General features: G+C 38.9%; 2 protein-coding genes across 4 annotated transcripts; both read right to left on the minus strand.

The window, feature by feature from the left end:
- Positions 1-1975: 1975 nt before the first annotated feature.
- Positions 1976-6293, minus strand: tuba5 (tubulin alpha 5). The gene is made up of 3 exons (XM_072449216.1): positions 6145-6293; positions 4550-5230; positions 1976-2295 (listed from the first exon to the last, which is right to left on the minus strand). The coding sequence occupies exons 1-3, from the start codon at positions 6163-6165 to the stop codon at positions 1996-1998; spliced, it is 1002 nt and encodes a 333-aa protein (XP_072305317.1). The 5' UTR covers positions 6166-6293; the 3' UTR covers positions 1976-1995.
- Positions 6294-12013: 5720 nt separating this feature from the next.
- Positions 12014-23615, minus strand: LOC140362914 (kelch-like protein 12). 3 transcript variants are annotated; one of them, XM_072449204.1, is made up of 13 exons: positions 23086-23615; positions 22020-22053; positions 21495-21721; positions 20299-20452; positions 19813-20030; positions 18912-19061; positions 17608-17722; positions 16906-17012; positions 15903-16098; positions 14642-14800; positions 13906-14004; positions 13632-13818; positions 12014-12694 (listed from the first exon to the last, which is right to left on the minus strand). In XM_072449204.1, the coding sequence occupies exons 2-13, from the start codon at positions 22024-22026 to the stop codon at positions 12568-12570; spliced, it is 1746 nt and encodes a 581-aa protein (XP_072305305.1). In that variant the 5' UTR covers positions 22027-22053; positions 23086-23615; the 3' UTR covers positions 12014-12567. The 3 variants fall into 3 exon arrangements, with proteins under 3 accessions (XP_072305305.1, XP_072305306.1, XP_072305303.1); XM_072449205.1 differs by lacking the exon at positions 22020-22053 and having other exon boundaries at positions 23334-23615; XM_072449202.1 differs by lacking the exon at positions 22020-22053.
- Between the last annotated feature and the right edge of the window lie 1388 nt (positions 23616-25003).

Below are 25003 nucleotides of genomic sequence, written 5' to 3' on the forward strand. Positions count from 1 at the left end.
TGCACTGCACTGCACTGCACTACACTGCACTGCACTGCACTACACTACACTACACTACACTACAGACTTATCTGTGCCAATGTAAACTCCATTCAACATTTCCCTTTGAAAGCAGCAGTTCATTCAAGAAGCAGATCTTCTACTGAAAGTGTTTTTCAGACTTCCTATAAGTGATCTGTTCTTTTCTTCTGTATCTACCTCTGTATCTACCTGCGTTGCATCAATGAAATTTCCCCATGTGGGACAATAAAGGATTATATTATCTTATCTTATAGTTCTAAATCAACACTGATCATTATCTGATTTCTGGAGTTAGTCAGTTACACCACACATTTGTACTCAAGTAAAAGTACAGATGCCAAAAGTACTACTCAGAGTTACTTGCTACCTTCTGATGCAATTTTAGAATTTATATATATCTTATGCGAAATTTGAAAAATGAAACAGCAAAGGACATTTATATTATAAATACATATATCATATTATTATATTTGTATTTTTATGAACTTAAACATGTTTGTTCACTTTTGTTTGTTGTATCAAAACAAACACGAATATTTTTGTTGTTGTCGTTTTAAACAAGAATGTTCTTTGAGTGGATCAGAGCAGGCGATGCAGCGTCGCTCTGATGTATTTGTACATGTGAAAAGCCGTGAGACGAGCGTGAACAATGGGGACTGTGGTCACATGCTCACATGATTTTAAATGGAACTATTACAATTACTGTACATAATAAAACTGTACACAATTACAAGTGTAGGCACATGTGTTTAAAAATCTCTGAACGTTATTTTAATCAATTGTACTTTTTCTTCCATTTACTAAAAAAAATACACTGACACATACAACCAGGTGTTTTGGATGATCTGTAAATTATGTAAATGCAGCAATATTTAGATCTGATTATCTGATTATTCTAGTTATCTGATTATTCTAGTTATCTGATTATTCTAGTTATCTGATTATTCTAGTTATCTGATTCCTACTTTCTGGACAAAACGTCTGTGTAAGGAGTAAACCAGGACAGGGTCAAACTTTAGAGCAAGAACTTAATGCAGCAAAACTGGTCTTGAACTCAACTAAATAAACAGTAATAAACAATGACTCATGTACCAATAAAATGCCCCTTCACCACCACAGTTTAATCAAATATTTCCATCTTTTAAAACTTTGCAAATCAATTACCAAATAAATTCAACATTATCCAGTATATGATCCAAATTGGTGTCACGACGTAACTGAATAAAGCTAAATTGATTCAGAAAAACGTCCCCAATTCCTTTATTTGAGTCGAAATGAAACATTTACCTGAAGCCACAGAAGTACAATGAGACCACAGATTAAAGGAGTTTTATGCCAGAATTGAAAGGTGCAGGGTGTAACTTGCACCTTGGTGGATGGCCTGCCCCCTGCTTGTCTCCATGGAGATGATATTGCCAGGAATGTTCCACAGTATGACATTAAACTTAATTGCATTTATTTTATTTCTTAACACTACAGGTTTCTAAAAATACCTCTGAACTGAGATGAACGAGGCGCTGCAGACTTCAACACTCATATTACATTTGACTTTGAAACAGAGGATCTCGGATGTGGGGCTCCAGCTCGTCTCTCCGTCGTCTCTATGGAGATTGCTTTTTAAAGCTATACTGTGGAACAATCCGGACAAAACTGTGAAACAATCCGGACAAAACATGGTAACAACACACTGGCGAGCACTCTTTTATTCATTTTTATGTGTGTACTTTTTGTATTTCTTCTTTTCATGTATTTAATTTGTCTAATGTTGCCATTTATTATCTAGCGATGCACTTTGTAAACTTTGTTAACAATGACATCGTATCAAACCCTCCTGCAGAAAATGACATACAGTGCACCTTTAAAGAGACTAAACCAAGACCTAAAACAGAACACATTTCTCTCTGACCCTGAGTGTTGATATCAATACTTTTGTGATATATTGTCACTCTTAACACAACTCATGTGTGTATTTTCTCAGTATTCTTGACCGTCCTCTTCATCTTCAGAGTCGGAGCTGGTTTTGCCCATCTCCTCGTAGTCCTTCTCCAGACAGGCCATGTCCTCTCGTGCCTCGGAGAACTCGCCCTCCTCCATGCCCTCGCCCACGTACCAGTGCACGAAGGCCCTCTTGGCGTACATCAGGTCAAACTTGTGGTCCAGCCGCGCCCAGGCCTCAGCGATGGCGGTGGTGTTACTGAGCATGCACACGGCACGCTGCACTTTGGCCAAGTCTCCACCAGGGACAGCAGTGGGCGCCTGGTAGTTTATGCCAACCTGAGCGAGACGAACACAATATGTTTATTATCATTATATACTGAAATAATCGTTGATTCATTTTGTAATCGTCGCCCTGGCTTCAATCGGAACTGGTCTCAGATTTTATTTCATTAAAACATAGTCAAAACAATTATATTTCACATATTACTAAACACTTTGCCTGTTTGTCCCCAGTTTGACCATTTTTGTAAAGTTTGTAATGTTACTTCCTGGTTGGACATGGACAGCAAAGGTAGAGGTAATTCCACAACTGTTACCAAGCAAACATACTGTTACCAAGCAAACATACTGTAAACAAGAGCCAAAATCCATCTAATTTACATAAAACTTATGATTTGACAAACAGTAATACCATATAACACTTTACTTTGTTGAATGATCATTTAAATGGTCAGAAAGTGCGTCAGTCAAGTGTAAACTGTCTGTGTTTTCAACGTCGCATATTGATGACATCACGGAGGGATTCAGTTTTAGAATTCAGTACTACTTCTGGTCATTTAAAAACTTTTATCTTTCAAATGTTCTTCACAAATTTGATTGAAGTAAAACTGTGATGAATACTGTATTTACCACAGGTTCTAACTAAGTCATAATTAGAAAAACAGGAGAAGATGTTATACATACTTTAAATGTCTCCTAATAGTGTAATTGCTTTTATGTTGTTTCACTTCAAAAAAGGTTAATGAATAAATAAATAAAAAGTCAATACACAGACTCCAAAACACAAGCTGAGAGAAGAGGTTTTATGGGTCGGACGCAGGAAATGTGTTTAGTATTTTGTGATGAAAAATATTTCTTTATTATTTTCAGTTTGTCCTCAAGCGGCTTCACTTTTTCTGCGTCTGCATTAAAATGAGAAAACCTCATATTCATGGACCTTAAATGACCAGTAATCCATTAAAAGGGTAATCATTAGCTGCAGCCTTATTATTACATTTATAATCATATAATAGCGATTGATGACAACTAAAATGTGCATTGAGATCTGATTTTATAAATATAACTAATAACTTAATGAATGTAGCTGATGATGGAATTTGTTGCTGAAATAAATGATCAGGTTCAACATGTGTAAGTTTTCCTGTTGTAAATCTCCAACAAAAACACATTAAAGAAATCTGAAAGAGGAACATTATTCTATTATATTCAAGCATCAGTATTTTATTACCTACTGGTAATCAGTTTCACCTCAATAATATTATATTGTAGTATTGGGATAAAAAAGTATGAAAATGCCCTGATTTTCCATTAGCTCAAGACTAAAAACACAAAGTCATAAACTAGACTGCTGATAGTATTTCCTCAGCACTTGATTTCAACCCAATTTAACCGAATACTTAACTCAACTTAACTTAACTCTTATGTACAGTATGTGGATATCGATGCCTATTTGGGGAATTGATCAAATTTGAAACAAGATCGAGATTCAGTCATTTCCAATCGTCCATTATCAGCTTCAAAGTCAATCCTCTGTCAGTACAAACGTGTGTTCTGACCGATAATATAATACATCCATGGTTCTGACTCTGAAGGAAGAAAACTGGACTTGGGACTTGAATTGGATAAGAAATTATCACTAAAAATGTTCTGTTTATGTGTAGAAAATAAATCAAATGAAAAATCCAGAAACGCCTTTCCAAAAGGATAAAATATATAAAATATTGAAATAATCTTTTAAAATTCATAAAAGGTCTGTATTGTTTATGTTCAGGCAATTATTCAAACAAGAAAATTGAGGGGGGGAAAATCGTGATACATTTTTGTCACATTGTGAAACTTAATTTTACTTTCTAGCCTGACTGTAATTTGACTTCTGTACAATTTTAGATGTTCCCAAGTTTTAATACTAATATTTAAATTCAACTACACAAGTCTCTAGTCCCTAAGGAATTTGCTGGATACTCGATGCCGTTAACATAATGATAACAGACAAAAAACGCTTATTTTTTAGCCAAGAGAGTGACATTTTCAACACAAAACAAAAGTATTTTCTTTCTGTTACTTTCTGTTATGTTAATTACTATATAAAGCTCAAGCTCATTCTAAAACACCTCTACATCTCTATAAATAAACGTTGAGTGATAAAACCATTCACATTTTATCCTGTTTATGTGATTTTTCTTTATTTTTAAATTAATCTCTAGTTTCGCTACTTGTTTTTGCATCAATTAGAATCCGCTTTTCAACACTTTTGACCACTCTACCACTCTGATCGCTTTTACCCCCTCTATCAACATTTCTCCCCCCTCACCTTGAACCCAGTGGGGCACCAGTCCACAAACTGAACCGAGCGTCTGGTCTTGATGTTGGCGATGGCGGCGTTGACGTCCTTGGGCACAACGTCGCCGCGGTACAGGAGGCAGCAGGCCATGTACTTCCCGCGCCGAGGGTCACACTTCACCATCTGATTCAGCGGCTCGAAGCAGGCGCTGGTGACCTCCAGCACGGTCAGCTGCTCATGGTACGCCTTCTCCGCCGAGATGACGGGCGCGTACGTCACCAGGGGGAAATGGATCCGCCGGTAGGGCACCAGGTTGGTCTGGAACTCGGTCAGGTCCACGTTGAGCGCGCCGTCGAAGCGGAGGGAGGCGGTGATGGAGGAGACGATCTGAGCGATGAGCCTGTTGAGGTTGACGTACCCGGGGCTTTCGATGTCCAGATTGCGGCGGCAGATGTCGTAGATGGCCTCGTTGTCGACCATGAAGGCGCAGTCCGAGTGCTCCAGGGTGGTGTGCGTGGTCAGGATGGCGTTGTAAGGTTCGACCACAGCGGTGGAGACTTGTGGAGCCGGGTAAACGGAGAATTCCAGTTTGGATTTTTTGCCGAAGTCCAAAGAGAGGCGCTCCATCAGCAGAGAGGTGAATCCAGAGCCGGTGCCTCCCCCAAAACTGTGGAAGACGAGGAAGCCCTGCAGCCCGGTGCACTGGTCAGTCTGAAGAGAGGGAAGGACGACTTTAGACAGTTTAGACATTCAAACATACAGTAATGTGTACTTTAAATCATTTGTGTCCTGGTTGTTTTCAAATTCTCAAATGTGATCATGTCCTTCGCTAGTGTAATTTTGTCCACAATGTTTAATCGATTTGCCAAAGGGATAAACTTTGTGACAAACACTGAAAATGTAAATGTTGTATTTGACCTTATAGTTCTGGGTAGTTAGCTGCTGGTTCAGTCAAACTTGATTGCTCTTTAGATATTAGGTTTAGTCTGGGTTTATTCCAAAAAATAACTGCAAATTTTGGATGGATGCTGGTTCAAACATTTGATTATTTTGTTTATGTGGTTGGACACAAGCTGTAAACATACCAGATTATAGCTATGAACCCATTTGCAATCATTGTCTGCATTCACTCCATGGATCTATTATAATATCGATTCACTCTCACAAATACACTCACTTTCACACTGGAGGCGAGGCGTGTGTGCACTACCGCCCCCCGGTGGCACCTGGCATCTCAGCGGTCTCCCCTTCATGCACTAACCAGACCATCCCATCAGTTGGTATAACTTTGGTATTACCATAACTCAAGATGAGGATGTGACTTTGTGTGGGGGATAAACCTGCTGTGCCTGTGCTTGACTGATCATGGTGGGGAAAATTGTCTGTATTTCCTCCTGGCCTTTTATTACCAAAGTATGTTAAAAAAAATGTTGCTGATTGTACTTGTTTTTGTTCTATCAATGTGAAAAACAAAGCGTCAGTCATACAGCTTTACCAGACACTCTTTCATGATTTAATTTTCAGAATGGCTTGTTTGAGCTTAGATCAAGCCACTGACTTTCAGATTTGAGATACAATTTGACATTTTCTGTGTCTTTCTCAACCAACAACAACATCAAACCCACCATCTTACGGATCCTCTCCATGACGTCGTCGATGATGTCCTTCCCGACCGTGTAGTGGCCGCGAGCGTAGTTATTGGCCGCGTCCTCCTTCCCAGAGATGAGCTGCTCCGGGTGGAAGAGCCCTCTGTACCGCCCCACACGCACTTCATCTGGAAGAAGTTGTACAAAAATACATGGAGTACTACAAACATATACGTACAATGAATGTCTATGAACACTAATACTACACAAAAGCATAATACTTCTACTACTGTCTCTATTTGTCAATTTTATTATGATTTAGTTCTACTTTAGTCCTCATATTGTCCGGTTTATGCTTGATTTCCACCTGTTTTAGCTCAGTTTTAGCTGCTTTGATCCCGGGTTTAGACCAGAAAGACACAGTTTGTCCCATATTGGATCTGGATCTGGTTAAGCTCTGTTTCAAGACCTGTTTTTTTAGTACTCGTTTAGTTTTCCGTCCATCTAAATGTGGATTTGACATGTTTTTCCTTTAATCCTGGAGTATTCTTGTTCTGTATTTCCAGTTCCGCGAGTCCTATTCTAAACGTGAGCAAAATTCAGGTCATCATTTTTTACTTTACTATACTACTATACTTTTGCCTCACACATCCCCCCAATAAATCGATTGAATACACAATACAATACAGCCATTGTAAATATTGGTCGTATCAAACAGACGACACAGATGTCAGCTCTGGACCTGTTGCATAGAAACTGCAACTGTTTCAGCACCTTATCTGTGGACAGAGGCGCTCAGATGAAAAGAACATGGAGAAAAAAAACATCTTCTCATTGATTTAAAATGCAGATCTTGTAAATGCAGAAAATGTGCTAAAGGTTGTGTGCAACAAAGGCAGCTGTGGGGAACCCTTCGAATTTGTGTTAAAAGCAAAATATTCCTAACGCTTTCTGATAAATTGGGGGTCAAAAAATAGGGAACATCAGCCAATATTGAACCATTTTAAGTGGATATGACACAAAGTCACTTGAGTTAAACAAAAATGTCACAAAAGTAGTTTTATGAGTCCGGGAGATTTAACATTGAGTCCACATTGAAATATGAATACAACAATCAGAAGAGTTCTGTAGTAATCATGTTTACACGTGTTTATGTGCAATGCTGTAACATAATGTGAATCATGACCAGAACATTACACTTGCTTTTAACTTGCACAGTGTTGTATTTGATTTATTCTACTCAAACATTTTATGAAGCCTTTGTGATTTGCTAATTGTAACAGTAAAACTTGTATTATGTATCAGCAAATCTACTGTATGGACCAATATGTTTTTTTTCATACCAATATCTGATATTTGGCTTTCTACTGTGGCCGATATTGGTCGATATCAATATTTAGATTTTAAAATTCACTGCAAAGCCCACAAGTGACGTAAAGATCACAAACTCACTTTTCACTTTAGTGCAGGATCAGGATATGAAATAATTAGTTGCATAATTGTATTATGCAGACATACAGTATTTTGAGCCTCTTCTGTTTCCATTTTTAGTCTGTTCAAAAAGTCAAATGTGATGCTCTGAGGAGAAACAATGAAAAAACACCTGAAATATACGGTTAAAAAACAATATATTTGCAGGTCTAGTTTTCAGGCTCTTGTGTCTTAAATGCACAAGAGCTTCACACTGTTCCACGCACCGACCACCGTGGGCTCCAGATCCACGTACAGAGCCCGAGGGACGTGGCGCCCGGAGCTGCCCGTGTTGAAGAAGGTGTTGAAGGGATCCTCCCGTGAGTTTGGCTTGGTGGGCCCCTCCAGGAAGACCCCGTCAGGCCCCACGCCGTGCTCCAGGCAGAAGAGCTCCCAGCAGGCATTGCCCGTCTGCACCCCGGCCTGGCCCACGTGGACGGAGATGCACTCTCTCTGCGGGGACACACACAGAAGAGCTTCGAGGAAGGACCCTAAAGTGAACCACAGACGGGCCCCTTGTTTTGAAGATTACACCAGACGCTGCTGATTTTTATGTCATTTTTAATCATTTTGAATTGTAGGCGACGCACTTGATCTAATTTCTCCAAAACAACACAACGTTTGAATGTGAATTCTCGCCTCTATTCACGCACATCCTGTTTTGGTCCTGGATTGGTCCAGATCTACCCCTGATGTAGACCTGGTTTGGTCCTGTTCTAGTGCAGTCTAAGGATACGTTCACTAAACTGCAGGGACTAAACCTGGACCAGACAGAACTAAATCTAAAGACCAGAACGGGACCAAACTAAATCTACATCAGGACTCGAACTGGTCCCAAACCAGAACAAGTGTGAACGCACCTTTAATGTGGTGCAAGTATGAACACAGCCCTCTAGTGTTGTTTTTATCGCTCCAGTTGCTTTAAATTGCATGATTCTTTGACTTCAAACTATTCTCTCTTCACTTAGATGTGACCAGGACAAGAACCATTCACAAACGTAACATAAAAATATACAAAAATATGAGCCTTTTTTTGTAATTTGGTACAATGACTTGGACTTGAGGTCAAACTTAAGGTAAATCTCTCAGACATATTTATATTTGCAGTGACAAATAATAAATGTTAAGATGTATTTTTATGTCATATTTTTCCATTGACTGATTGTATGTTGAATAATGTAAAGTACATTCAATGTAGCCCATTATTTTGATCTGTTTAAAGCTCTGCAAATTATTTTACATTAACATTGCCTATTTATAATGCAAACGTTTATGTTCTGATGTTGTGATTGATGCATTTCAGGATCCGCGTGTCATGTTTTCTCCTGCCATAAATAAATCTTTTATAACAATAAAATAAAAAAATCTAAACTAAAAACTGCAAATCTGAATTTTGGGAAATAAAACACCAACAACCAAATTCAGCCGTCAATTTATCGTTTCAGTGCCATAAAAAGTAGCTTTTATCTATTCTATTAACTAATTATCTATTAACTATTATCGTTTATTATCGTGATATTTTTGTGTAGCAACTTTTAAATTTGCGATCGTGACAGCAAAATGACATTTCAAGAGTCACGATGTTGGTTTGAGCGCGTTCCTCTTCATTTGTGAACAATGGACAGGCCTTTACCTTCACTTCACTCATGCGTTTTCAAAGAGACTCCATCTTTTGTGCCGCGACACGTTGAGAATGTCAGGTTTTGTTTTTCTAAGACGAAGAACATGCCAAGATGATTTTTAGCTGATGAGTGATTGTGTTGGGCCCGCTCCAAAAAATATGAATATTGTTACATGTAAACATGTGTTTAGTTGCGTTGTTCTTGGCCATTGTCATGTTTTTGCTGTAGAAAACTGCCCAAAGTTGAGTTCAAATGTACCTTTTTTTTACTTTGACCAGTGAAGTCAGCTGGGATAAGATCCATGGATCTGGAAATGGCACAGTTCAGATACAAACGTCCACGACCGATCTACTCAATACGGTTTGGTTGTTAAAAAATCAATCAATCAATACCCAGATGCTACAGTAATTGATGCTGAAACTAGTGCTGAAACTGAGATTGATACTGAATAGTTCCTTCAATAGTTTTGAAACAGTCTTGATCCATTTCAGAGTAAAATGTGTAAAACATTCCCATTTTATTCTGAAAATTACATTGAGTAGAGCCATTTCCCTATTATTGAAATACAGTTTGAACATTTAGGTCGGACATGATTAGGACCATGTTGAATGTCTGTATGTCTCTGTGTCTTCTTCTGGATTTTGTGTTCTTTGTATGGTTTGAAAAAAATACTTTTTTTAGGTGCACAATGTAACTTTTCTGTTGGAGAGGCTTCTTGTTTCCATGGAGATGTTATTGCTTTGCCTGGAATGTTCCACAGTATGACTTTAAACGTACAGTATACATCTATCTCAATGAGCAGGTGACACACCAGGTCAAGTCACACGTAAAAATGCATGTTTTATTTTTTGGTGAGCAAAAAAGTAATGTGAAACTTACACGACCTTCCAGCAGAAAAGTGACACTGTGCAACTTTAAAGACCATGAAACAGGACAAAAACAAATGAATGAAGGATTTTCAGAAGAGGCACTTGTTGGACAACATAAATATACTTATTACTGGAGAAAGTTGACCAAGGAATTTCTCATTTATTATAATATAGCGCTGCAAAGTCCGAGAATAATCTTGCTTAGCACGCAGTCAATTATAATAACAAACTGAGTAATTACCGACGGAGACGCACGTTTTTCCGCCTGTTCTTTCATAGAAAAAAAGACAACAATCAAACAGAAGCATCTTCACGTTACGTCGCACTCGTGGAGATTCCCGTTCCACAATAGTTATGGAATGGTGAATGAAACAACTCCAGGCAATGAATCGTTATTTTTTATTAAACGCGTGCAAATGAGTCTTGAATAACGCACCGGTTAAGCCAGCCGCGCGTGCTCCACGTCTAAACATGATCAAACACCATAATATAATATAATATAATATAATATAATATAATATAATATAATATAATATAATATAATATAATATAATATAATATATCCATGAACAAACACTCACCATTTCTGCAGCTGCTGTGACTGTGACAGACCCAGAGCGTCCAGAAGAGTCAGAGCATGAAGTCTGTCGAGACTGAACCTGGTCTCATGTCTCCCCCTGCTCCTCCTCCAGCTCCTCCCCCTGCTCCTCCCCCTGTTCCTCCTCCAGCTCCTCCCCCTGCTCCTCCTCCACCTCCTCCCCCTGCTCCTCCTCCTCCCCCTGCTCCTCATCCACTTCCTCCTCCTCCTCATCCACCTTCTCCCCCTCCTCCTGCTCTTCCACCTCCTCCTCCTCCACCTGCTCTTCCTCCTCCACCTCCTCCCCCTCCTCATCCACCTACTCCCCCTGCTCTTCCTCCTCCTCTTCCCCCTGCTCCTGCGCTTACTCCTCCTCCTGATCCACCTCCTGCTCTTCCACCACCACCTCCTCCTGCTGCTCCTCCACACTGAACTTTCCAATCTTAACATGATGTTTAAAGATACAGAATGGACTTGATGCCATCTAATTCTAATCCTGATGTATTCAGGATTAAAACACATCGCATTGGCCAGTCAATCAGAATGAGCCTTTTTGCCACGTGCCACTGTGATGATTTTCAATACGATCCAAAATATGTCTGTAATCTCAACAAAAAGAAGCAAAGAATTTAAACCCTATTTTACCAAATATTGCAATTCAAGTGCCTTATATATAATATATCAAAACATTAAATTTTGTCTCTTACAGTTATGTATTATGCAGTTAATAATACATAAATAATGTAATCATTAACTAACTAAATATTATATCCTCTTAAAGGCGGTATGGACGATTTTTCGGCGATTTGAGAACTCAGGTGGAAGTGTGCATGCGCACTCCCCCGTGCGGACTGATACAACACACACGTGCGTTTGTTTATTAGCGCGACGGATCGCATCGTATCTCTCGTCTCCCGTAGATTTCAGTCTCTTCATGAGCTCGAACTGTCTTTCTCCGTCCTAATTTTGTGCCGTACACTGAGGGAACTATATTATGATAGATCAATGCGCTTAGACACGTGGAAACGTGCTGCACATGGGGACGAGCAGCACGCGGCTGCAGGTGAGCGGTAAGTGAGTTTTATGATTGATACGTGGCAGGACTAATCAGCCGTCTACGCCACGAGGAAATAAGACTCAGATTTGGGCCAAAAAAATCGTCCATTGCGCCTTTAACAAAACCATTCATACTTGAAAAAGTCCTAAATCTTAACTGTAACTGATCTAAAATGATGTAAAAATGTGAGAAATAAAAGGAAAAACATAAAATCCAAGTTAATCACATTATATAAAGTATAAATGTAAATCTCATAATTATTGGCAAATTAAATACGGTTATGAATCTATCGAGAGGTTCACACGCTCCACAGTTTGTACTTTGTAAATAAAGTTTATTCAGATGACACTGATGGCTAATAAAATGTATATATAACTAATTTGTGATCAGAAAAAATGACCATCTACATCTTAAACCTGTGGATCTTCAGTTCAGTCAGACAAGATGTTTGTGTTTACAATTGATATGCTGTACTTTAGTGTTCATAAAATAATAATGCGTTTGAAACATCTGGATACACAGGTGTGTATAAAAAGGATCCATGGAGCGTCTGGGACACGTTTCCTGTTCAGGTCCATAAAGGAAACAGTCCACTGTGCCAGGCCAAAGTCACAGACAAGAGCAGCGAGTGCAGGGGCTTCATTCTTGTTTCTTGAAGTAGAAATATATTGCACTTTGATGACAAAATGAAAAAGATAATCTCACAGGTAACGACAGCAACATGTGCCACAGACCAGAGTCCTGCGAGTGGCAATGGGCGCCTGAAGGCCTCTTTTAAAGTTCTCTGCAGAGCTCAGTCTACACTGCCGTTTGTCCTGAGGCCTTTTGTATAAACCAACTTGCAAGAGCTGAAGAGGTTTATTTCGGTCACTTCTCTCGCAGCACACAGACGCCTGCGTCGCACCGCTGAGTGGCCATAGATGTCACCACCTCCCAAGAGTCAATCACTGGGTCATAACATTCGATACTGCTGAGGAGCGAGTTCCCATCGTATCTGTGGAAAACAGAAGGACATGATTCCATCTAGAAGACTTAATAAGTTGTCCGCTTGTGTCAAACACTTTTTACAGTTGACCTTGATTTCCAATGTTCAGACCAAGCACTAAATAAACCCGTGTATAACGTGTTCCCGGTAAAAGCAGAGGCAGATGACTTTAAAGGATGGGCAAGCAGACCTGGGTCTGTATTTAGTGGATAATAGAAAAGTGAAAAAAACAACTACATTCTATTATGCAATAATAGCAGCTCCCATACTTTATCAAAGTTCTAAATGGATTAAATAAACTGAGTTCACCAACCAATAGTCTTTCAAACTCACGTCTACTCATTATAAACACGAACAGAGCATGAGCTACAAAGACATGTCTCTTAAAGATTTTAAGTCTGTTTGTTGAAACTTGTTGGTGCTGTTGCTTCACTTCTCTTCTGCACATGCTCAGTTGGGCACAACCTACAAACATCAAATATTCCCACAGGTTTATTCAGGTGCTTTAAGGCTGTGTTGTCTTCAGAGCGCATTTGCAGACCTGTAAAACAAGCTGCTGTCCGCTCTGGTTCTAAAAGCTCCTGTTGGAGAGCGGAGCATGAACGGGCCTCTGAACACGGTCACAGTCTGAGCAGCTGTGGGAGAAGAAGAACCAAGCTTCCCATGCAGAGGCCACTAAAAGAAACAGGGACTTCAGCCAAGCTTTAGCAGCAGAAGTGAGGGGAAAACATAGCTTATTTGGATATATTTCAGAACCATTCATATATAGTTGTGACACGGGGTCATTTTATATTTTATTGGTCAATCACTGGTTGCCTTGATTGCCCTGACCGCACGCCACTGGGTAAAGGTAAAACAGCTGGAGGCTGAAGCCCATTATGTGTCAGGTAAATGTTTAAAATCATGGGTTATTCGTGAAAACACTGGAGAACAAAGGGCTGCTCACCCTGCGATGGCATAGAGACGTCCGCGGAGGACTGTGGCCCCGACATAGCAGCGAGGGGTGGTCATACTGGCCACAGTGGTCCAATAGTCTGTCCTGATGTTGTAGACCTCCACAGAGTCTAAGTGAGACACTCCATCAAACCCTCCCACCACATAGATGTGGTCGTTGAGTAAAGCGACTCCTGCCCCTAAAACACAGCCATGTCAGTGTTGATGAAGATGGACAGCTTTCCGTACTTTATTGTAGGACATTTGAAATGACTGAGTGACCTGACCTGATCTCTTGGTGGCCATTGGGGTCACACTGGTCCAGTGGCCTGTGTGAGGGTCATATCGCTCCACTGAGTTCAGTATGTTAAGGCCATCGTATCCACCTGAAGGAGAGCAGTGTTTGAACATGAGTTTCAGAGTAAAATGTGTATTGGAATTGTCATTACGGAGATAAATAAAAAATAAATACAAAAATAAAATAAATAAAAACTATCTCAATAGCAATTAACTCAATTAAATAGATACAGGTAGAGTGTGTAATTAATTAAATGAACAGTGTGGAGTTAAGCAGTGGTCAGACTAACAGTCAGCCCCAGGGCAGCTGTGGTTGCAGTAGGAGCTTATCACATGCAAAGAGACTTTGATACGCTAAAATCGAACAGTGCACTATTATTGTTTATTAATACACCAACCTCAGTGCAAGAACGATGAAGTCATAAAGTTAAAGGTTTGCATTCCATGCCACAGAAAACAGGAAGTAAAATGACGGTTTACTTTTGCATATGCAAACATCCCTCTATAGTTTGTGACATTAGGATAAAGACAGAGTCTGACCTATGCTCAATTTAACTTTAAGTATAAATAATAGATATAATCTGATAGTGCTAAAGAGGTAATTCACATAAAACTGCAGATGATTTAATGTTTCAGTGGAATTATTTTGTGTAGTTTTATTTAAAGCACAACATTATGAGAGCTGATGAACTGTAAATTGCTTGTTCAATGTGAAGAAAGATTTACCTAAACAGTAAATAAGTCCACTGGCCACGACGAGCCCCGCCCCCTCTCTGGCAGTCTGCATATCTCCCAGCATGCTCCACTGGTCGATGTTTGGGTCATAGCGCTCCATACTTGTGTGCCGGCGACTGCCATCGAACCCGCCCGCCACATAGATCATGTCTGCACAAATCACATTTTTAGCAAAGAAATGGACATGTTTTTTGTTTTCATTTTGGATAATTTTACTACACAAAAATGTATATACAACTGTGTCCTTACTGTGGGCTTGCATCTCCACAACCTGACTTGTTCTTGGCCTGGAGTTTGTTTCCATGGAAAAGTTGTTCCTTTAGTGATAAAACTTCTTTCTGCTTGGAGAATATTCTGTTTCTAACATTTCTGTTCTATTTCCATGGAATCCTGCAGGTGGCTTTCCTTCTCCAGAACGTTACGTACTGTGTAACTTCACTATTAGGGACTTGCTAGTCATGTACCTGAAATGACCTGACACACTCTACTGCCATCTTGAGGATGAAAGCTGCACGATCACTGTGAACTCTTCCAATGAAAAGTCTCAAAACAAAGTATTCCTCTTCTGTAACATCCCAAAGACCCCGTTTGTCCAGAAATGTGTTACTGTGGTCAGGAGGGACCAGTGGACTTACAGAAAACACTCCAGACTGAGGCTGAGCTGTTTGTTTCAGGTCGTTAGCAGCTAATGCTAGTTTACACATTATTGTGTGGCTATGCTAATAAACGTTAGCCTACTTGTAGACAGTTTTAACGAGCCTCATTTCCAACTGTCCGGGTGTTATATTTTAGGATCAGACATAAAGTCCATGCTCTTGAAAGCTCTGAGGGCGTGTCCGGTGCAGAGGGACAAGGACGAGGAAGGGCAGATGGAAATGTCCGCTAAAGTTTGTTGTCTTTACTTTAAGTGTTGTTAGCAACATCGCTGCTGTAGATAAGGATTTAAGGGCATAACTTCTGTCTTCTTGACGTATCAAACCTTTTCATTTTTTATGTGCCGTGTACAGCATGTGGGATACCCAAAATATATAAAAATATCAATATCTGCGAATATCGGTAATCAGCCACAATGGAGAGACACTTTATTATATTGGAACAAAGTGGACCTGGTTTAGTACTTGAGCATTTGTTAGTTTAGTTCTGATTTAGCCCTGACATTGACAATAAACAAACGTCCGATCCTCTGAGACCTCTACGCTGCGTGCAAAGAGGCGTGTTCCTCTCTGTGTCGTATTTGTAAGGTGAACCTCACCTCCGAGCGTGGTGGCTCCAGCGAGGCCTCGGCGCACGTTCATGGTGGCCACAGTGTACCAGACTCCGTCCTCGTCGGCGGTGTAGTCCAGACACTCCACGGAGCTGAGCCGCGAGCGCCCGTCGTAGCCTCCGATCACATACACTCTGTCGTGGAGCGACACGGTGGCCACGTAACGCCTTTTCCTCGCGATGTTCTGCCCGAGAGGAAAAGGATTCAGAAAAATTAAACACTATCAAAATTATGGGTGAAATCAAACTCTTTAATAGCCATGTTAAAGTTATTTTCAAATATGTCAACTGATAGTTCCTACCCTGTGGTAGGAACATTGATTCATTTCTTCTATGCAAAATTCCAGTTGTCGTTTTTGTTCCTTTTTTCTTAAAAATGTAATTCTGGATGTCATAATATCTATTTTCTGTTACGATTATTGTGAGAAGAAATGATTTTTCACGATTATTCATGATTAGGGGTGAGAGGTACTGACAAAAATACCGGTAAATATCTTGAATATCCTGGTAATGATATTCTGACGAAATTTTGTCAGTCCAACAGAAATGTGTCTTTAAACGTGCTAGTCCAGGTTTAATTATCTGACAAATGTGAAATGTAAAATTAACCTATAAAAATTCAGGAATATCACAGTATACCCTCATTTTTGTAGCATTTTTTGACGTGACATGATATTATCTGAAGTTAATATTTTGCCCTGCTCTAGTAACGAATATTGACACCAAACAACAGCATTTCATTACTAATGTCTAATATGTTACCATTTCTCAACATGTGGCCAGCTTTATGAAATCTAGTCACATAAAAAGCTTGTTACATTTAGGTTCACTTTTTGTAAAGTATTTGTGAGTATTTTTTTTAATTTTATTTATTTTTAATTTGACCAGAATAATCACAACTATCAAATAATCTTGACATCCCCAGTGACGATTTGTACATGTAAATAAAACAAAGATAATAAAGATAATAGCCGTGACTGCTTATTTCTCACCGGAAGGAAGCTCCACTCTTGGGTTTTGGGGTCGTATTTTTCCACTACATCGATTGGCGACTGTTGACTGCCGAAACCACCAATGACGAGCAGAACTTCTTTGGCACCTGAAGGAATAGGAGATGTTTTTATACCTCAAACTAAATGGGTTTGTAATTTAGTGATAACAAGATTACATTCTTTAGCCACAATAACGAATGCATAATTTCCCCGTGCCGAGGGAGAAAACGTAAATAGTTCAGAGTTAGGACGTTTTTTAAAGAAATGTCCAAACTAAACATTTAGCTGGATTTATGAAAAAGAAAGTGAGGTATTTGTAAAGTGAGGTATGTAAGTAGGATTCGGTTCAAAGTGCGCATTGTCAACGACTTCCATGCACTTCAGTCATGTTTGTCGAGGTCTAAACCACAGGATATTTTGTCCTTTGTAGAGCACATTCAAACATTTAAATAATCCCAGCCTTTGTGCCAACTCAAAGTGTGATTTTTGATTGAATTGCGATACATCAGCTCTACAGGAAATCTAGTGAACCTGTTTCTTTAAGTGAATGCTGTACTGATGTTCATGTCTGTACTGTGAAAATGTTAAGCCTCATGTAGAGCCAGTTATTACAGAGAAAATACCTGTAACCTTGAACAACCAAGGGAAATCTACCATAGCCTTTCGATTGCTCTGGAGCGTACTGGCGCGTGTGGATCGTACCGAGTCTGGCTTGTGTGCGTGGGCCTTGCATCTCGCTCCTCAGCTCGGGTCTCAGGTGGAATTTCTTGGCTTCGTCGACGAGGTCTCGACACGGCAGGCTGCTGCGGATGAGGGGCTGCAACAAGCCAAAACCTGCTTAATGATGTGATCCACGGCAACGGGCAATTAGGGGGACGCTTCTACAGAATCACTCAACGCACGAGTGGTATGTAGTCATGGATGTTTTATAGATGCTCAAAATGTCACAACATAAACAAAACTATTTTAGAATCAATATTTGATCTATGTATAACTTCTGATCTCCATTATATTACGAAGGAAAGTTTTGAAATACTGCTAAATCATACTAAAGCAGATTTTAAGAGCTTAAAAATGCAAAGGAAGAAACATGCGCACGAGGAAAATGTTAAGCAGTAAATATTCTGCAGAAATAACAAACGTGTGAGCACAAAATCATCTGGATACGCCATTAATGACTCTGAACTTAACACTCAGCTTTATATTTTGTATTTGTATGTCAAATTTAAAAAGAAAACCAAAGCCATCTGCTGCTTCTCAAACTTTTCACTTTGGGTTAGGGTTAGTTTGGGACGATTTATCCATTTGATTGTTGATATCGATGTCATCCTTTTTATCGTTTTGATGTTGTGTTAAAAGGTGCGATTTCATTTTGTGTACTGGATAATAAAAAAAATCAGCAACACAGTCTTGGAATATCATTATAAAGATGAAATTAAAAAAACTATTGTGTCATGATAAATACAAGAACATTTTAAAAAGTGTGACAGACACACGAGTCATATTTTGTGACTTCCTGTGTGGTTTTGTGGTTTTTCTCTTGTAAAAGATTCTGGATCTCAATGGGACTTCCTGGTTAAAGAATCTTGAGTGGCCCTAAGCTTTGAGTATCTCCCTAGTGTAAATATGATTCTATTTACCTGCAAATTACCAAGTATTATTCTTGTATAACTGGTTTTAAAGATCCTGATGTCAAAAGTATCATATAAAAACTTTCACAAGGTTGTAATATGTACATTTCTATCTTGTTTCTCTTTCTTTATAAATGTGAAATCATTCCTAGTGAGGTTTTAACTGTGTGACATCTTTACAGTCCAGTGCAGTGTTGCCCAAAGTGTGGCCAGGGACTCTAATCCAGGAGTACTGTATCTATCCGAGTCAAGTTTGTGCTGAAAAGAGAAGACCAAATTCCCCATAAAACATGTTACTAACAACAATTGACAATTTAACGTCCACTGAGGAGAGAATGTCCACGGTTCGTGTCTGGTCTAGTGCGTGAGTCTCACCTCTGCATCGATGACGTCTGTGATGTAGCGCGGCGTGAGCAGAGGCATCCGCACAAACTCCAGCAGGTCGGACAGATACGGCTCGCGCTCTTTTCTGTTGTGCTTCACCCAGTTTAACACCGCCTCAAACACCGGCTCCTCTGAATCCACCTGCAAGCACAAATATCAAGGAAAGTTTAAGTCAAATACAACGTTTCGATAGGCGTTGTGCAGAGGTGAAGGAATTGTACTTCAGACTATTTTATGCACAGTCTACAAAAGCAAATGTGTGAATACAGTTTTCACAAGGTTGACTTTGATGAATAGACATGGTTTACTTTACGTTTTACACAACAATAATAGGAATGACGTGTGTCAGGTGACGGTCTATAAATCATAACTGTAATGAGTAGTTTTCACAGCGTTCGTCGTGTGGTTGAAACAGGAATTTCCTGCACACAAAGGCACAACTTAAACCCATTTCTTCTCTGTCATTTCTTTGTCAGTGTGATCAACCGCAGAGAGGAGCTGTACGCCATATAAACACAGGTTTGTACTTGTTGATACATGATGGATGAAAATATGAAAGTTCTTGGGTCTAAAATCCATTATTTTGTTGTTGTAAAATGTGATTTAAAAGCAGAAGCAGCAACAGTGAAGTGTCAGTGAAGCCAACTTGATACATTTGGTCTTAATCTGAAAAAACATGACAATAATGAGCGTTTTTAAAGAGTAATAATACAGGGAAATTCCGCAAAATGATTATCTAGAAAAATGTAATTTGGTTTTCCTGGGAATTAATTATTTGACCACAACACATACAAAATACTGTAATAATAATAGGAGAGTGAGGTAGTAGTGAAGCTAATGCAGTTGTCACAGAATAGTCATGCATCCCGATAATATCCCCTCAAAGGTTTACCTGAATCTCGTCACATTTGATGAGCTTTTCCACCTCGTTTTGACTGAGCAGCATGAACTCCTCGTGTTGAACCACTTCAGAGAAATGTTTTTGGGAGAAAAGCTCGGCCGCCTGCATCAGCTCCAGGCAGTTGTGGGTTTCAGCGAAGTCTCGGATCCCAAGACAGTTGGTGGGGTCCAGCTGACTCTCCAGGAAGTCACAGCACGCTCTCTTCACACCTAACGAGACACGTGCATTTGATTCAGAAAGATTACAAACAGATTAATGCACTTCATCCCTGCATCCTAGATCTGCATCAACCAGGGAAAATTGATTTTATTTCTTCTTTATGGTCTTGAGTTATAGAATAGCTCATTAGCCCTCATCAAAAACTTTTTTTTTTTTTTTTTGATAATTGGAGACAAATATTGAGATATTTACTTCCAGAATCGGGAGTTCCGGGCTGGTTTTATTGCAGTGATTAAACGTTTGCATATCTGGAAGTACCTTTGAGCTGCAGCAGACACGCAGCCGGCAGCAGCTCTTGTACATTCTCCACCGTCACCAGCACCGTTTCCGTGTACACAAAGTCCAGCAGGATTTCCATGGTCGACGCCGTCAGGCCCTGGATGTCCACGAACGACTTCCCCTTCTCAGCCAGCTATAAAACACGCATTAGGCTTCAACCATAAAGAAAGAGTGTGTGCTTCATCCAAGAACATGCAAATAGGCACGCCAATAAATCCAGTTTATTGACTATTTTTGAAAGAAACGTTGCACCTTTATGATTGACAGTTGGAGCTAAAAAAATCCAATACTGTTAAACAGATTACCATATGTAGCTTCAAGAAAAATAATAATAAATAAAACATAGATAAAAATTGGAAGGCACAACACATAAGCTTGACTCCAACACCTTTTGCTCTCAAAAAGTGATATCCAGGATTCATTGTGAAATCAATTAATTTCCACGTCATGATTATAAAAAAAAATTAAACGTTGCATACAAGATCACCCTGAACGTGCGCATGTTTTGTCCGTTTTGTCCGATTGCACCTCTAAACTCATTAGTTGTGGACTAGTTTTCTTACCACTTTTTACTTAATTCAAGATGTCAAGATTATGCAGTTGATTAATAATTGTGAGATAATCATGAGAAGAATAAAAAAAGTATACTGAAGACTGGAGAGTTTTAAAAGTAAAAAATAAGTGACTTCAATTCAATTTACACTCCAAAAAAACCAAACCTAAATGTAAAGAGCTTTTTATCTGGCTGTTTGTGTAACATTATCTTTACTTTATCATTCAGAAAGTTTCAAAATATCTGTTAGGGGATGTGGACAAACATGGTTTAAGGATTTTACTCTTTACTCACAGTGTCAATAACAGAGTTTACACTTACAATTGTGATGTTTCTTCTGAACGTAACACCAAAATGTTATTTTGTGCAGGGCTAAAACTGAATATTTATTTATTTTAGTCCACTAATCAATCGATTATTATTATGGATGAAAAATTGTGACGAAGGCTTCTAGATAGTAATAATAATGACGATTATCAAAAATACACTTACAATTGTTTTTTTAAGTTGACTAGTCCCGACTGGTCAATATATCGTTGCAGCGCTAATGTTGACATCCCTATTTTTCATTGAGACATTTCAGGATCACTATTTATTCTCATTTTAAAGCAGCTGCAATTACCTCACTGGTGAACATGGCGCAGAAGTAGTCACTGCAGGCGGCGAGTACAATCCGATGCGCCGGGAAGTCCGTGCTCTCGACCCGCAGAGTGATGTCGCAGAGCGTGTTACTCTTTCGAAGCGAGTTCATGGCGTTAAGGATGGACTTGGCGTGGGAATTTGTCATAATGTCTTTGGGAGCCATGTTGTTCGGACCGTTTCCCAAAGCTCGCAAAGTAAGCAGAGAATCTAGCAGTAAACAAAAGGGACATTTGTAATCATGTCATCATCATACATAATGCGTTTGTGTTGTTTATTGTGAAAATTATATTACTGAAAGCATGCAATGTAAGTAAAAGCCACAGGATAAACTAGAGCTAAGTACAGCAACATGCAACAGAAAAAAAATCTACTTCAGAACAAAGACACCAAAAACAATAAGAAATGATGTTAGTCATGTTAGCAGATAAAGTTACTAGATAGAGTTGTAAACATACACCTTTGAAACACATGATATATTACATTATTGTGTGTATGTGTCATTAACCTGTCATATTTAAGGGTGATTCTCTGTCCAGGGACTATGGATACAAAATAGGTTTGTGCCAAATGTGGTATATTTTCAGAAATAATAATATTTTATACAAACTCCAGTCAAGACATTTAAACGCTAAATACAAAATGAATAATATATAGTTATTGGAATTTTTTTTTTTTTTTTGTGGTATTTTCTAAACACAGCAAACTCTTGGAATCAGGATCTCCTTGTTTGGCACAGGAAGAAAAATCTTACTTGAGATCAAACGGGAAAAAGCTCACGTTGTTGGCAGATAAAGGGTTTCCCATGGATTTCATTCATGGCAGCAAATATGTTTCAAATTTATTACCTATATATAAAAAATAAGCAGTCTTTTTAGGGCAGAATAATTATTTTTATTGTTTATGACAATGCAATAATCAATAAAGCATGTATGTATTACACCAATGTAAAGTCCTGGTCGTTTTTAGACTATGGGAGAGAATTTAGGCCTGTGGGGGGCCACCACAGTCTCTTGTATCTATGGGAAACACTGAGATGTGCCAAACGATTGATACATTAGTAAAAGCAATATAAAAACTTAGTAAATTAAAGAGCAGTGGAATAACCAGACAAGCAGCTGGGACACTATAATACTTTTGATTGAAAGTTTAGTCGCGTTTTTTACACCCTCCATTGGTTTAACATTAGACTTAAACTTCTGATGATGAGTGACGACACAATCCTCTGAAGAGCAAAATATAGTTACTGCACAAGAAACTAATACTAGGATCTTCAATCAATCCTACACAAATGCACACTTATAAACCTAAAATGACTAGGACATAAAACATTTGTAGGGATTGTTGGCAATCTAGTACAACATTATGTTATTTTCATGTTTGTCTGTATATTAGAACTTTAAAAAATATTCCAGAAGCCCTTTTCTCTATATAGGAAATTTTCCAAATAAAATCCACAAACACTTTGAACCTGATCACAAGGCATCATCTGCTCAATCTATCCATCCAAACATTTACACAGCATTCACACACATGAACAGGAAAAAACATGTCTTTGGACTAGTTCAACTTACCGTTAAATGATCTGAACACTTTTTCCACCACTGGGAGGCAATAATTATAGCTAGCGTTACACATTAGCCACAGACAGCTAACAACAACCACAACAACAACAATAACAACAACAACAACAGCGACGCGGTTCACCACAGACTGATGTTGTTAGCACTGCAAAGATAGCTCTTGCAGGAAGCAGAGGAAAGGAGAAAAAACACGAAGCCACAAACAACAAAACAACTTGCCATGAGGTTGAGTTTTATACCTGTCACTGCTTTTTAAGGCTGTTTCAAAAGCTAAGATGCTCTGAGCTAACAACGCATTAGCGCAAAGTCTGTTGTCTTTCCCCTTAATGTCAGTCAAAATGTCTAAATAAAGCTAAATCTACAGGCACTCCATGTTGGCACTAATGACTAAGTATCTATACGCGGCCTTCAAGGGGACGTTAATGTTTTATCATCTAAAATAAGGCCATAATAGTGTCCCTAAACGTGTCAACTCGCATGGACATTTCGTAGGCAACAGATGCAAGCAGGGTCACGTGACGCACGGACGTAAACAGAGCACGCACGGCACGTACTATGGTGACGTCATCGGCGTGCGTGGGGCTTCTTCTTCTAGGATTGAAGCAAAGAAACGGCGCGGTGCTGCCACCAACTGAGTTGGTAGAAAAACAACTGCTACTTATGAGTTTTATCAGTTTTTCTTTTTTTTTTAATAATTTATCAAAAAAGACATTAAGATATAAAATGTGGTGTCATCAAAATGTGCAAGGTTCTTAAATGGAAGTGACTGGAGGCAAAATTAAGTAGAACATATCACATCAGTTCACCGACATCAGATCTGAATTATATACATATATATTTTTAAAATATTATACAACAATTTAAAACAAAATTTAAAAAGGTATTTGTAGTGTCGAGATGTCAGTCTAATTTGCTTTTTTATTACAAAGGAAGAAAAAATATTAGGTATTTTTTCAAGCCTCAAAATTTAATTTGAGCTTCACAAAAAGTAGTCAGTAGTATTTTTTCAGTTAAAGCTAAAATCTGAATTTTGCCATTGTCAACATTGTTATGTGTCTATCATACTTCCTATTAAATGAACAAATAATGTAAATGTCTTCAACCTAGACTGTATGTCTTCATATTTTGTGATATTCCTGGTTAATCACAGTTTTTCCAGTGAAATGACAGAAACAATTCCAATCCAAAATGTTAATCTATTTACAAACTTTCAAAGTTTCTTTTTGTCACGACATTTCGAAACAGAAGTGAATAGTCACTTACTAACCTAATTAAGTAACCTAATGAAGACATTGTATTTGATTGTAGGCCTTCTTTATTCGTGTACTTTTAGGTTCAAGGCATGAGTCATTTCATACTTCAAGCCTGTACCCAAATCTTTTGATTGCCCCATTTCCTTTCCCTTGGATTTGAATAGTGCTATACAAATTCATGAGGCGCGTCAGGAGAAGAACAGTGCGCAGACCCAACCCGGTTAAAGCCTGTTGGTCTGCAGACGCCTCAGGCCGTTCATTCTGCGCTCTCATTGGACACTCAACTTTGGTGGATCATCCAGACGAGGCGCAGCTAAATACGAACGCGCCTATAGTGATTTTAATACGTTCTAAAGCCCACAATGAAAGCGACAGTGGCGTGGAGCAATGTGATTTTAATGGAGGTACTGGGAATATCACAAAACATTAAATAATTTAATAGGGAATCACGAATCATTTATACCAAATTATTGTGATGCTCATTTTGAGGCTAGGGAATTACCATCATAACAGAAAAAACAAACTATTTGACATTTCCACACTGAGAATTCAAAATCGCTAACTATTTCCTCCCAAAGACTTAAAACCATTAAAGGCTGAGCTCTATTTCTTCCCCACTTGTGTTGAGCTCTTCTTTCCCTCAACACGCGCTCGCG

Source organism: Eucyclogobius newberryi, unplaced genomic scaffold (genome assembly GCF_026437365.1).
Source record: "Eucyclogobius newberryi isolate DKJ021-1_F unplaced genomic scaffold, fEucNew1.0.hap1 SCAF_17, whole genome shotgun sequence".
NCBI classification, from domain to species: domain Eukaryota; kingdom Metazoa; phylum Chordata; class Actinopteri; order Gobiiformes; family Gobiidae; genus Eucyclogobius; species Eucyclogobius newberryi.